Source organism: Sebastes fasciatus, chromosome 5 (assembly GCF_043250625.1).
Source record: "Sebastes fasciatus isolate fSebFas1 chromosome 5, fSebFas1.pri, whole genome shotgun sequence".
In the NCBI taxonomy this organism is placed as follows: Eukaryota; Metazoa; Chordata; class Actinopteri; order Perciformes; family Sebastidae; genus Sebastes; species Sebastes fasciatus.
In genome coordinates, this window is record NC_133799.1 from 18868091 (window position 1) to 18883008 (window position 14918).

General features: G+C 42.2%; 1 protein-coding gene across 1 annotated transcript in view; it reads right to left on the bottom strand.

Moving 5' to 3' along the window:
* Positions 1–346: 346 nt before the first annotated feature.
* The window catches only part of trabd2b (TraB domain containing 2B), a 79775-nt gene continuing 65203 nt past the window's right edge, over positions 347–14918 (bottom strand). The window contains exons 5-7 of the mRNA XM_074635498.1: positions 5021–5117; positions 1598–1882; positions 347–1169 (exon numbers count right to left, since the gene is read on the bottom strand). Coding sequence (XP_074491599.1) covers positions 941–1169; positions 1598–1882; positions 5021–5117 — 611 coding nt within the window. The 3' untranslated portion in view covers positions 347–940. The remainder of the gene's footprint in view (positions 1170–1597; positions 1883–5020; positions 5118–14918) is intronic.

Genomic DNA, 14918 nt, shown 5'->3' on the forward strand with positions numbered 1-14918 from the left:
AATACAGTCAATTAAATCATGTTAAACAAAGCATGACACATGTTAAGCTTTATAATCTGCCAACTTGTAATGTACACGTCACTGAATTTAGCCTAATCGTTAACACACATTTACCCCAGGGTTTATGAATGTGCATTGAGCCTGTCAAATACATAAGGAAATGAATACAGGGAGGCCACGTACTTCATCCAAGGAGAGCTTACTGTGATTAATCAATATTATATTGAGAATGTAAGCCTACATAGAAAGCAAATATACAGCGGGGAATTTCGGTCTTTCTTCGTTGCTGACTGTCTTTAGGATGCTCTGTCTACTGGAAAGAAAGAAATCTTGAAACACTTCATTAGTTTTCAAAGTTTATTTTTTTCATTTATCTTCAAAAAGCAAGAAAATATACTCTTTTCTTCCAGAAATAATAAATATACAATATTTCTTTATGAACAAAATGCACAATTTACAAAAAAAGTGGCAACTGAGTGCTCCACCTCCTACACAGTACTGTCTGACTGTATGCATTCAACTCGTTCATCACAGAGTTATAACTGTTATTAGTATGTCCTACTCTCATTATTAATGTCTTATTTTTCTATACAGTATTACAGTTTTATTAGGTAGAAAGGTTAAGCACACAAACGCTTCAGAATTACAGGTCTTCATTGTGCTATGTGTTTGTTATTCTATCATAATACTTTCATGAGGTTTGAAGACTCCAACACAGTCCATCCGCTGCTTGCGACGTAGCTGAGAGCTTATTCTGCACATTTAAAGACGTGACAAGTTTGTAAAAACTTCGGTGGGGCTGGAGGAGCGGATCCCTCCCTGTAGGTGGAGGCCGACAGCAGGAGTAGCCATGTGTTGATCATTTTATCACATCCAACTGCTCTGGTATGGAGGCAGTAGTGTCTGTAGTGTTTGTTTGTGAGATAACGCTGTCTTGTGGTCAGGAGGTGAACAGCATGTGTGATAACAGCCAGGCTAAAATACAAGACAGTGTGCTGTGGACCGAGGCCGGCCGGGCTGAGCTGGGGTTGGGCGTAGTGGAGGAAGCCGGACTGGGATGTCGCTCCGTGGCGGAGATCTCCGTCCGTCTGTGCTGCTTTTGATGGGTCATCGGAGGCTCCACTGTCACGTAGCCATTTATTATCCTCATGTTAGGAGATGGAGTAGTGCTGGAGGAAAGAGGACACAAGAAATCAGGATTCAGCTTAAAGATATGTTTGTCACTTTTTACACAACTGCTATATTGAAGTCTTCATTGACAAGTATATTACCAGCAGTAAAACATATTTTAGCCACCTGAAACTTGTTCTGTGAGGTCAAATAACTGTGTTTTTTCAATGGAGTCTGGTGGCTTTGGTGAGAGTATAGATGGATACAACGGCTTCAGTTCCCTCAGTACATTGCTTTGTTTCCATGCAGTAACTCCTGTCTGTTTCTCCAAACTTGGGGCCTGCCGACTGCCATCTACTGTAGATAATATACCGACTATCATGGATAAATACTTCTTACAACACCCGAACTATCCCTTTAAGTTACTTTATAGAGCTGAATATCTTTTAAAGAGCTGAAAATCACTACAGTAAACTGATTATCTCACCTGTCCCCAATGCGAACCCACAAGTCACTGAATAGGCGGGGCCTCCCGTGGCCGCGGTGAGTTTTACGGGGCCGCTTGTGTCTTCCGAATTCCTCCAGCTGGCTCAGGCTGTCGGGGAGCAGAATGTGAGGCAGCTCGTCGTCTCCGAGGCCGGGCATGAACTCTGAGTAGTCCAGCTCCAGCTCCGTCTCTGATGGGCTGGTCAGCCAGCTGTCGGGAGATGTGGTGCTGGTGTCGGTGCTGTCCTCGCTGGGCCACGCTGCAGGCTCTTTAGCTGGTTTGCTTCTGGAGCAAAAAACAGATGGAGAGGATATATAGTCAGGTTAAACTCATGAAAAGCCCACTCAGGACTTTTTGACCATATGAATTCTAAGTTCCCAGGTCTTTGAGCTGATCGAAACTGTTTCTCTTTTCGAATGTTATTGTTTGTGGTTTCTGACCACTCTTCACTGCTTTCCACTTAACATCTCTTGATTTCGGTCAAGGACATGAACACCACATAGGATGCCTTGCCCTATAAACGCTGCACTGAGTGGCAGAAATACCCAGCAGGCAACATTAGAGGAAGTTGTAGCTCGTGTGGCCGTACTGTAGCGTCAAAACCGACATCTGCCCAAAGCAGACCACCCAGAATTGCCGTTCTCTCCTCGAAAAACTTTTGCAGAATGCTTCTCTTTATTCCGCACATTACTCATACTTTCTCCTCTCTTGTTCGTTTCCTGTCAATGTGGCTCGCATGTGACTTTGTGTTTCAAGATAGAACATCAAAAAGAGCCTATTGTAGGGATGTCACGATAAGGAAATCTCCCCCATTAATAAACTTGACGGTGTTACCGATTACATCGGACATTTTACGAGAAAAGATGGCGCTCAAATGGCTCAAAATATGTAGAACGCTTACTTTGATCTTTAACATTGCTGTGTGTCTAACCTCTCCGGTAGAGCTTTCGCTGCAGGGTCGCAGGTATCCATATAGCATTGGGTTTAAATCCGAAATATTGACAAATATGCGCTTTTGCTTTTCTCTTTGACACCAAATCCTCCGCCATCGTCTTGTCTGTCAACTCTCTCTCGTCCAGTGTGTGTGAAATCTGAATCATTTCTCTCAGTTTGTAGCTCCCATTGTCCAACTATGTATTGGTAACACGGCGCTGATCGGTGAAAATGAACTAAATGGGGTTTATTTCTATAAAAAAAGCAAAACGAAAGTGGGCCAGTAATGTAATCGGTGTATGCTCAAACACCGTGTAACACCGGTACACATCATCATCTTTGGGAGTTAGACTGAAACGAGCAGTGGAAAAAGTCAAAAATACAGGATTTCCTATGCTCGTGTCAAACTTTGATGCAAACATGATATGATGGGTCTTGGTTATGATTCCTACAGCTAACTCATAATTAGTTTAGCCCCTCCGGTCAGCATAAATTTGATGGTCTGCACTTCTACTTCATGAAAACCCCCCTCAGTCACGGTAGTGATAGCTCCAGGCCTGCGGTCAAGCTACTGTGGAGCCAAACCCACCTCCAGTCTGCTCTGTCAGTCAAATACTCGCTCTTTAAGACCTTTTGCCAGTCGGTCCGAAACACTCCAGGTCTGAGGCTAGCAGCTTTCATAAACACCTCTCATTCAGCCATCTTGTGGTGTTTTTCCTCGCCTTGCCTGTCATGTCACCTTGTATCACCAAGCTAAAAGCGTCCGTGCAGTTCACACGTATAAGTGTGTGGTCGAGTGTGTGTGTGCAGCGTACATGAGTGTTTTGTGACCACAGTAAGTCAGTCCACTTGTCAGCTTTTAAACCAGAACCACTGGCTGAAGCCCACAACTCTGCAAGCAGAGCGGAGGGAAAGAGACAGATCAGAACGAGGAGACGGTGCACTGGGAACCAGTTTCCTGTATCTGTGTCACATGGGTTTCACCACTGCCCCACCCCTGTAGAAGACTATAGCGGCATGTCCTGAGTCTATTAACTCCAATGGGAGAAGTTAACATGAACACGGATTATGACAGATTCTTTCGCCCCATATTCACCAAAGTAAATATTGTACCCGTTTTTCACAAGCCACATATCTTCTGAACACTAAAATAACCTTTTTCAGACAAACAAATCAGGAGAAAATTCACTTTGATCGAGTACTTTCTCTGTCTCAGCAACGCACTCTCGCAAAGTCTGGCAACTAACGTTCGCTAACACCCTAGCTGACTAATGTTTGTAATGCTAAATATAGCTGTGTAAATATCTAATGTTGGCAAAATAAAATCTAAGTACATTATGCAAACAGAACTCAATCTGCTTTCATCCATCCACACGACGTACACAAAACGAGGTGGAAGGATGGGGGGCGAGAGAGAGGCGAACATGCCATGCCCACGCTCACTTAGGAGACAGGAAGTGTATACCATTTCAAACCATTGGCGGAGCTTGTACAGTAATGCGTCATCTTTGTTATAGAGTTTCTTCGGCTACATTTACAGCTGTAGTGTGCAGGGAGAAGTTTGTAAATGGATGGATGGACTGTTTTTAAAGGGATGCCCCTTGTTGTTTCCAATTTCACCCTGATTAAAGTGGCTATTTTATGGGCCCATGGATCATCCCCCCCCCCCCCCCCCCCCCCCCCCCCTCCCCCAGGTGAGAGGGGAGCTGCTCTGTGCCAAGGAATGAGGGTGCGTGCACACACACACACACACGCACACACACACACGCACACACACACACACACACACACACACACACTGAGATATTAAGAGGGATTGTGGAAGGGTTTTTGTGAAGAACTGCTGCAGGATGCCAAGCCTCTGTGTGAGTTTAAGTGTGTGTACGTACAACCCAGCTCCTTGGCACCGTGCAGGCCTCCACTCACCCATGCGTAAGTGTGTGTTTGTATTGACCGTGGTACCAGTGGCTGCTGAGAACAGGCAGAACCACCGCTGGCAGCTCGCCTTTGGCAGGCAGAAGAGAGAGGGAGGGAGAAAGGAAGGGAAGAAGGTGAGGGAGTTGACGAGGTACAGTATCAAAGGATTCCTGCAGAGCTTAGCTTTATTTGTTACAGAGCACAATTTGGACCGTATCAGCGCTGCACTTCAATAAATCTGAGGTTAAATATGTCGACTCTAGAGAGAATAAGATGGATGTGGACCGGCCGAGCTGATGGATGTCCACATGTACTGTATCTGCACGCTTGCCAAAAGCTCAAAGTGCACAAATGCTCTGTTTCACAGTCCATATTACTATAACATTATCGCTGTGATGCTTGCTTTTTCCATTCATCATCTTGTCAGGATCTAAAGGTTTCAAGTGTAACCTGTGATTGATTACCTGCACAAAACTGGAATCATACAGTGCTCGTGATTTAATTATATTTGAATTATTTAGTCTCCAAAGTAAAATAATACATATGTTCTCACACTCCCCTGTGCTTACTCACTCTGTGACTGTCTCTTGGTGATCAGGGGGCACGTGGATGATCTCGTAGCCCTCCTGCCTCAGGATGTCCAGCACACTGTGGTTCCCCAGGAAGTGACCTAACAGTAGACAAAAGGCCAAAAAGGTCATTATAGATCTAAGAGAAGCAAGACAGAGTTAAAGACAGTTTTTAGCTGAGCACACATTTTGTCTGACTGACTAAATATAACCTGGGAACAGCCGCTATTCGATCCGTTGGAGGTCGTAGCAGGCTCAGTTTTAAAGATGGTGAAGTACTGGCATCATATGAAACTAGAAGACCTAAGGAATCCTGAAAATAACTACATATGACAACATACTAGATTTTCGCAAAGGAGGTTAAATAACGCTCAAAAGTTATGCTAAATTTTGGCGAGGAAATGGCATGGCCATTTTTTTAAAGGGGTCCCTTGACCTCTGACCTCAAGATATGTGAATGAAAATGGGTTCTATGTGTACCCACGAGTCTCCCCTTTACGGACATGCACACTTTATGATAATCACATGCAGTTTAGGGCAAAAACCATGCAGTTTTTGTGTGCAGTATAAATGTTTTTTTTTTGCCTATTCTCAAAATGATGTATTTCTGGTGTGTTCTTTATACTATGGCAGTTTTCCTAAAATGATAAAAATCAAAATATATCGCGTTGCTTACAGTATCACACTATATCATGATACGTATCGTATCGCTAGATTCTTACCAATACACAGCCCTACACCAAAGACAGTATTTATCCATCCGAGATGTAGGGATACTTGTATATTGTACCAGTTACAGTCCTGCTACAGAAGCAAGAAACAGGATTGTGGAGGCTGTGTGAGATAACAGTTCAAATACAAGTTTGCACTTCATCCGCTGGGCCCACTTGTTGCTCTGTAATGACCCCATATTGTCAGCACTCAACCTCCTGCCCCCTCTCCGCCCCTCGTTCCTTCACCTTGTTTATGATTCCTTCAGACCGACATCAAACATGCGGGCCCCAGCCCCACGCTGGTAAAAGCTTTTTTTTTAAGTTTCTCCCATCAGCCGATAATCCCGCGTGTCACTCAACCCAGCAATAAGCTGTAATGTAGCCTGACATCACCCCCGCTACACACACACTCACAGAAGAATTCACATGACAAAAATGTACTCACACGCAGGAATTCACACACTCACACACACACCTCGGCTTTCTCTCCCGCAGCTTATTAACAACACGTTGACAATATTCGAGCCTCTCGCTCGCTTTTTGTCAGGGCCTTCTGCTCCCACTCAGCTCCTCACCCCCCTGCCAATTTTATCATTATAATGTTCCCTGATCATTCCTGAGAGTCAAAAGAAAGAGACACGCGGTGTTACACTTTCTTGGCAGCCGAGTTCAAAGGCGGCGCTGGGATAGGCCGCGGAGTGAGAGGAGGCTTCTTACAACAGAGTGTCGGCGAGATCAGATGGGATTACACAGAGGGGAGAGTGTGAGGTTTTGTCTGAGTGGAGGTGGGTGTGTGGGTGTTTGTGTGTGTTCTTGTTTTGCTAAACTTGTGCAGACTAAATATCATCACAATTGCAGAAGTGAGGATGTATTTCTCATCCTTGTTTTTTTAAAGAACTTTTTCAGGTTTAGAGCACTTAAACTGAAACATTAGACAACACCATAAAATGTACATACAGAAAAACAGATTTCAAATTCGACCCCTTCAATGGAAAAGATAACCACAAAATGAAGATGTGTAATTTGGTATTCATGTCTCCCTCAGGATGAATTGTAATAGCTTTGGTGATCCCGTGAACTTTTTTCTCTAGCGCCATCATGAGGTCAAAAAATAATTTTGTCCAATACTTTGCAAAACTAACGACATTCCCATCAACCTCAGCTGTGTTTAGTACTAATGAACAAATGTTAGCATTGCTAACACGCATGATGGTGAACATGATCAACATTATATCTGATTAACATCACAAATGTATAAAATTTGTAAAAAGAACTGGATAAAGCGTTGGAGTCTGGTTCCTGTTCATTCCTATGAGAGATCCAAAAATGTGGTATCTTAACAAAAAACACACCTTTTCCAAGTTTTTTCACCTAATTTTTTGCTTTCAACTCAGAGAAGTTCTGAAGGTTTTTTTTCATACATGTATGACTATAATCTCAGAGCATATACAAGTTATTTTCTCATAAATTTGTGAGCTTTTTCTTGTAAATTCCCCTCTTTAATTTCAGAGAATATCTAAGCTTTTTCTTGTAAATTTAAGACTATAATCTTAGAATATTCTGGGAATATTACCCCCCTCCCCGGCTCTGTAATTTTTTTTAATTAATTTTTTTTACCTATAATGTCCCTAATACGTCGTCATAACATTGTGAACATGTTCATGTTAACATTTAGCTCAAAGCATCGCTGTGTCTAAGTTCAGCCTCACAGAGCTGCTAACATGTCTGCTCTTAGTCTTGTTTTACTACCTAGCAAATTTTAAAAGTAGCCAGTGTGTGATGCGATGAATGATGAACTCTACAGTTGACTTATTTTATAACATTAACATATACCGTAAGTAGTAGTTAAAACATAATAATATATGAGAAAATTACTCCGACAATTTATCAAAAAAAGTCCCACTACACAAATACTTTAATTCCTACCAATTCTCCTCCTCTCCTGTCTTACATTCTTCTCTCTTTTCTTTCATCCCTTTCTCCTAACAGGCCTCTGGGGCCAAAGTCAGCTCATTCAGTGACCGCATGCTGACAGATTCAACCACCCTCATATCTGTGTCAAGCAGCTATTTCATTAATTTCTGCAGGCCCGGCGGCAGAGAAGAACACCTCCTGTGTGTTCAGCCGAGTGTGAGGTCAAGCTGACTGTTTGATGTGCTGACTTGATTTCCTCTGCTCTGCTGTCATGCATAACACTCACAGACAGAGCAGTGTGTGTGTGTGTGTTTGTTTATTTTAATGATGAAATTGTAGTTTTCCTTCACACGTGTTTTTCATTTCGAAGACACACCTGCTCACATTCTTTAAGCATTTAATCTGCTGAGTATCCCTTCCAGTTTACCGCATTTGTTGTTTCCACAACGCTATAAACACGAACCCACTCCTTAAACAACCTACTGGATCCACAAACAAACAGGCGGCCGGCAATGCAAACACTTTTGTCTGCAACGCAGGGCAAAAAAAAAAGACACAAAAACTACTAACAGCTACAAACATACACTTGTGCACACATGCCCCCTCTCACACACACACACACACACACACACACACACACACACACACACACACACACACACACACAAGTAAACTTTCTCAGGGTGAAAACCACCACTTCTCAAATTTTGGTTCTTGATGTTTGAACTTAAATTGAGGGATTGCACGGTTCCCCACACAATTTGTCAAACAAACAAAAATGTTTATCTGAGTTCCTCTAAATGTGGACTTTTGGAAAAAGTTTATTCACAAGCTTTTCATCTGACAACAGTGGCATGTGTATTGTTTGTTTCTGTGTTTTTGTGGTTCATCCCTGTGTGTGTGTGTGTGTGTGTGTGTGTGAGGGGGAGTGATGGGGGGGTGGGGGGGGCTGGACTAGTGTGTTTGTTTTTGGAGTATCCAGACAGTAAACAGTGTGGTGCTTCTGAAGTAAAGAGCAGGCCCAACAAACAGCTCCATTAGCCCAGACATAATGAGAGGTCAGCTTACTCCTAATCGCTCCCCTGCTGCAATGATGCGGCACTGGTAGTACACTGCAAAACGTGCTGCGATTGCCTGTGATTTTTGAATATTGCGATTCTACAAGTATTGCGATTCAATATTACGATTTATTGCGATTTTTGTTAACTTTTTTAACACTAGACCATGGGGAAAAAGTTGAATCATGCACTTCTAGGGACTTTTACTTTGGAAAATATCTAAATTGATACATTAGAAATGTTTGATTTTCAGCATGTATGTAGTCAGAGATGTCCTGAAGTGAAATATATCAGTCATTGTCATTATTTATAATTTTGTAGAGTACTGTAGAATGTAGCTTTAGCCATGATGTCTAGCTTTGCTTTTCCTGGTAATGTGTGAAACCCAAAGTGTTTCCATACTTTACTGTATGTGTAGTGTTAACCACTTTGGATATGACATCACGCTATCCAGACTACAACAATAAAAGCGGTAACATCCTTCTACCTCTGCATAGACTCAAATGAAGCAACTTTTGCTGTGTCCAAATGCCATACTACTGTACGTACATATTATATACAGTATGTGCTATATATACAGTATATACTGCATCTCTTTCTACTAACAGACTTTAATAGAACAATGACCGCATGACTTTGAAAGGCCTCCAATGCCAATTAGACTTAACAATGACGAGGCAAAATATTTTTCCAAAGATATAATACTTATTTTTTCCCCTTGCTGTGTCACCACCATTAGCAACATTGTTTTGATGTTTTGCAGCTGTGAGCAGTTTTTCTATTCCCTTGATTAATGTTTTTATGGTTATGTTATGGCACTCACTCAGATCCTTTGGTTAAGGTTAGGGTCGGGAAAGATTGTGGTCTTGGTTAAATATTGAAATAGTGACTTGAAGCACGAGACAGGATGTGTTTTACTTCCTAACGTTTAATCAAAACCACAATCTTTCCTCTAACCTTAATCAAAGAGAGTTTGCCTGATCACATGCTGGACTCGGGATGCTCCGATGTCAAAGTGCATGTTCAGTGGGATAATCCATCAGCACTTAAAATTCAAGCGTCTTTAACTTCTGACTTTTTTTGTGTATACTTGTCTATTATTTTCCAGTGTGAACTACATACTGAAAACTTACTTCATATATAGTATGGAATTGGAACCAAGTGTCAGTCTTTATCATAGTGTGTACATCACATCTGCAGAGTGATCTGAGGTTTAGTTTAAGACAGAAGCAGCGTAACTTGTGGTAATGTGGCTTTAAACCACTTTCACATATCACCCAACCCGCCGCTCTTTCTTTCCGCTCTGCTGTCATCACTCTAATAAAGCAGATATGCATTAAATATTTTCTTTGCTAAAAAAAAGAGGAGCAACCGTGACTTTTTGCAGTGTGTGTGTACACTACCTTACAGGGTGTTTCCCCTCCTGTGGCTCCTGAGAGCAGAGTTAATGACCCAGTTACTCCTCTGTTTAATAACCTCTCCATCCTGATTTCCACTTACAGTAGCGACTTAATGTACTCCACCTCTCCCCCACGTCTGTCTGTGTTTACTCGAGCCACCTCTTGTCTCAGGCCTATCTCTTTATCTGTCTGGCTTTCCAGACTTAGATCATGTCTTTTTAAAGCATCTGTGCTTGTCTGATGGTCACTGTGGTTCTGTCTTCCATCCTGTATTTGTTTCTCTTTCCTCTCGTCTCTCTCTCGGTGCCAGTTTGTGTATGAAAGCATTAGTGTTTGTTGCAGAAGGAGGTGTTGCAGCATGTCTCTCTGGTTGCCACCTGGGCTCGACTCCAGCCAAGTCAACACTCCTCTTTACTCCCACCCGGCCTGGGGCCTGCACTCCTTCTATCTCTGTAGCCCGTTTTTCCCTCTCTCCATCACAGCCTCAGTCTCACCTCCCTTTAAGTCTACTCATACTTTCTTTTCTACATCCCTCTGGACAACCTCCGAAGTGCTAAGACAAGTTAGTAGTAGTGCATAGGGCTGGGTATCGGTACTCGATACCTTGACCCAGTACCAAGAAACTCCAGTCAAACGATACCTGCAATTGATCGTTTTTGTGCCCAGATCTTGAACAAATGTATTATTTGTCAGAGCATGTGAGCGGAGTGGAGCATGAGCATAAGAATTTTGGATGGAGCGCAGAGCGGGTTTTTAAAAAAGTCGCCTTATCTCCTGTTCCAATTTCGCTTGGGTATCGCTCACCCCATGAGTTCGAAGCATGCCCGAGCGAGCCCAACCCAGAATGTATCTGTGCATTGCGCACAGCGGCTGCATAGGATTGTTTCAGACTCGTGTGATCCAAACATTTCCAATAGGGCTGTCAATCGATTAAAATAAATAATGGTAATTAATCGCATGATTGTCCATGATTAATCGCGATTAATTATCAGGCATGTCTGTAAAGGGGAGACTTGTGGGTACCCATAGAACCCATTTTCATTCACATATCTTGAGGTCAGAGGTCAAGGGACCCCTTTGAAAATGGCCATGACAGTTTTCCCCCGCCAAAATTTAGCAAAAGTTTGGAGTATTATTTAACTTTACTTCCCGACAAGCTAGTAAGACATGGTTGGTACCAATGGATTCCTTAGGTTTTTCTAGTTTCATATAATGCCAGTATCTTGATTCAGCTTTAAAACTGAGCCCGCTACAACCTCCGAAAGATCAATTGCTTTAAAGAAATTAGTGGCGTTAAAAAGAATTTGGGTTAACACGTAATCATCGTGTTAACTTTGACAGCCCTAGTTTTTATCTAACGAAATATTCTGCTTCAATCCAAATTTGTTGGCGTTTAGCCTTTCAAAAACAACATTTTCTCTGCAGTCCGAAAAAAGTGTTGTTCTACCGCTCACTGCATACACATACAGCTTCCAGTCACATGATGGATATTGAATGAAGTACTCTATTGTTATCGGTATCACTTTAAGTGTACTGGTATTGGTACTGGCATCGTAGTTTTTTAAAATGATACCCAGTCCTATTAGTGCAGGAGCAGAATGGAAACAGAGAGGCAGTTAAGCATTGAAGATTGGTAAAAAAAAGAAAACACAGGAAGAGTATTATGTTATTTTTCAGTTTTGCACAAACAAATGTGTTTGCAATTACGCTGTGTAAACAATGGATCAACTGATGCAAGCTTGTGGTTAAAAAAACATCCCACATGGCTTGCAAGCAGACCACCTCATATGAAAAATGCAATCAGAGCACAAACTGTATGAAAACAAAGAGAGAAAACATGAGGGAGGAGAGCAGAAATGGACAATTTACCGGTGGATTGAGTTAATAAAAAGGAAGGATGCAGACAGGATAGATAGATAGATGGATGGATGGATAGATAGATAGATAGATAGATAGATAGATAGATAGATAGATAGATAGATAGATAGATAGATAGATAGATAGATAGATAGATAGATAGATAGATAGATAGATAGATAGATAGATAGATAGATATGGAGAATGGCTTGAGGGAGTGAACGGAGGTGGAGAGGGAGGATAGATGGAGAAGGATTGCGTTGACGTATATCTTCCACCAGCCAGAATGCATGCTGGGTGCTGTTGCTACATTATGTTCCAAACAAAACACAAGCTGTTGCCTTCCAGCCATTTGAACAACAGATTAAAGAGAGATGCAAGACGAGGGGAAAGAGAGAGAGAGTACAGTGAAGAAGAGAGAACCTGGTGTACAGAGAGGAAAAATAAAATCGAATTTATGGCTGACAAGGGTGTGTTCCTCTTAAGATTTGTTTGGAAATGTGTTCCAGTGTGAGTGTGCGTGCAGGCTGAGATGATCAACTCCATGTGTTTATGTGTGTAGGTGTCAAATCGGTGACAAATTAAAGGAAAAACTAACATGCAAGGTGTTGGACCACCATGAGCCACCAGAACATCGAGTTATGAACACCGTTCTTTCATACAATATTCCCTCATTTGGTGTTTTGATGGCGGTGGTGGAAAACGCTGCCTCCCACGTCATACTGAAATCTCCCGTAGTTGTTTAATTGTCCGTTTGCTAAAGTCCGCGCCCAAAGTGAGATTGTCCTATTATATCTTAGCAACCGTATCTCGATACAGCAGGCCTGTTTTGGAATTCTCCACATGTCGAAACAGTATGAATGGGCTCTATAATAAGAGCGATACTCTGTTTGGAGGGTGGTGTCGTTTTTATTGCCTTTCCAAAACTAAAAGAACAAGAGCAAACGTGTAAGAAATAGATAATAAAAAACAGCGTTTATTTGGTCAATAGTAACCAAGCACTATTTCCAAAGGCAAGGGACACGTCATTAAAGAGGACCCATTATACTCACTTTTAGGTTCATACTTGTATTTTGGGTTTCCACTAGAACATGTTTACATGCTTTAATGTTTAAAAATTCTTTATTTTTCTTATACTGGCTGTGCTGCAGCACCTCTTTTCACGCCCTGAAAAAAGGGTTAAAAACTCAGAAAAGCCCAGTCTGCTCTGATTGGTCAGCTGGACCAAACTCTTTGGACTCCGCTCCAGCCCCACTCTAATTTTGCAGACATTTTACATGCACAAAAAAACTATATAACACACTAAAGGAAAGGGAAAAAGCCTGAAAGCATAAAAGATCCTCTTTAACTAACAACGGAACATTGTTTTGTTAGAGGTTACGTTAAGATAATACCTGTCCTGTGGGAGCCAAAATGCTACTATACGAGAGTTTAAAGTAACAATAACGGCTCTGTCCTTTCCTTTACTTGGTTTGGAGAAGTTTACACTTCTTACCTCTTCTTACGCCAAATCTGCATCACATGGACATTTACTCTCAGTCTTCATGCATTATATTGTGCATATCTAAAACCCTTTTTCGTGGTTCTTGTTTTAAAAGAAATCAGCCCCGTCAGCTGGAGACTTCAACCAGCTCTGACATTAGCATTAGCTTTTGCTAGCTCGTTGCAGCTGATAAAATTTGCTTTGGACAGTTGGCATTTCAGCCAACAGCATCCATGGTTGTCGGCTAGACATAGTTGCACTTCTGTTTTAAAAAAATACTGCATATTTTGATTGGTAAATTTGCCACTGTTATGATCGTAACTGCATATGTGCCATGAAAGAACAAAAAACTTTAAGGGTCAATTTGGGTTGCGATCCGGTGGATGCAAAGGCTACATCATTTTCATACTAATGAAATAGTTCAGTGACTCCTCATACCTTGTATTGAAGCATCCACATTTGTTATGATTCCATTAATTTATTCAGGTTTTCACTTAATTCCTCACCTGTTAATGTGCTAACATTATGGTTGTCTACTTGTAACAGCTTGTGCACATGTTTACCTGTATGTGGTGAACATTTCTCTCTGACTTATCCTCCCACTCTTTCCTTGAACAACATACAGTATGAGTAATGCAACAAAGATTTTAACAGGCCTAGCATCCCCGTGCCTTGCTGTGCATTTCCATTTCCAGTACAGGGATCCCTCTATAAATCACACAGCAGCCTTTGGATTAACAGAGCGTAGCGGTGCCGGAGAAACAACTACCAACGGCACTTCAGAAATACTTGAACCATTGCCTTGAAAACGGAGCTCCGTTCTCACTTGATGTGTAAATTTAACAAGGCAGGATGGTAAATTCCACTTCTCAGCTCGGCTCTGGGTTTGTAGAAGGAGGAATAATGGCAATCTGGAGTCCCCCCCCTTCACCCTCCCACATCTCTCACTCATTCCTCATCTCCATAATGACTTCACTTCCTATGCATGCGGCACGACGTCTGTCTGTCTCCCTGCACCATACTGAGGTGTTACGAGTGACAGCTGCTGACAGGGCTGTTCACGTCCAAGTCCTGGTCGCCGTTCTGGTCAAATACGGAGATCAAGAGAGTTTGGAGGGGAATCAGATCCAGAGTGCTGCGTGCGGTGGGCCTGACACCGGTCCATGTCAGAAAGGCTGCAGGGCGAGCTCAGCGGTTCAGTGTTAGAAGCTTTAAAGTGATTCCCCACGTTTAAATATTTAGACTGTGTGAGCTTGCTGCTGCAGTCTGCAAAGCTCTCATGGTGGGCAGAGGGAAAGTGGAGAAAGTGGGTGAGGTGAGGGAAAAACAGAAGGGTGCAGAGAGGGAAAGTAGAGGAGGAATGCAAAGAAATAGAGAGTGGAGAGTGGAGCTAACAAAAAATAGTGGAAATCACCCCCATTGTTTGTTTTTGTTCCTGGCAGCTACAGTCTTTACCATATCTCCCTGCTGGGACGAG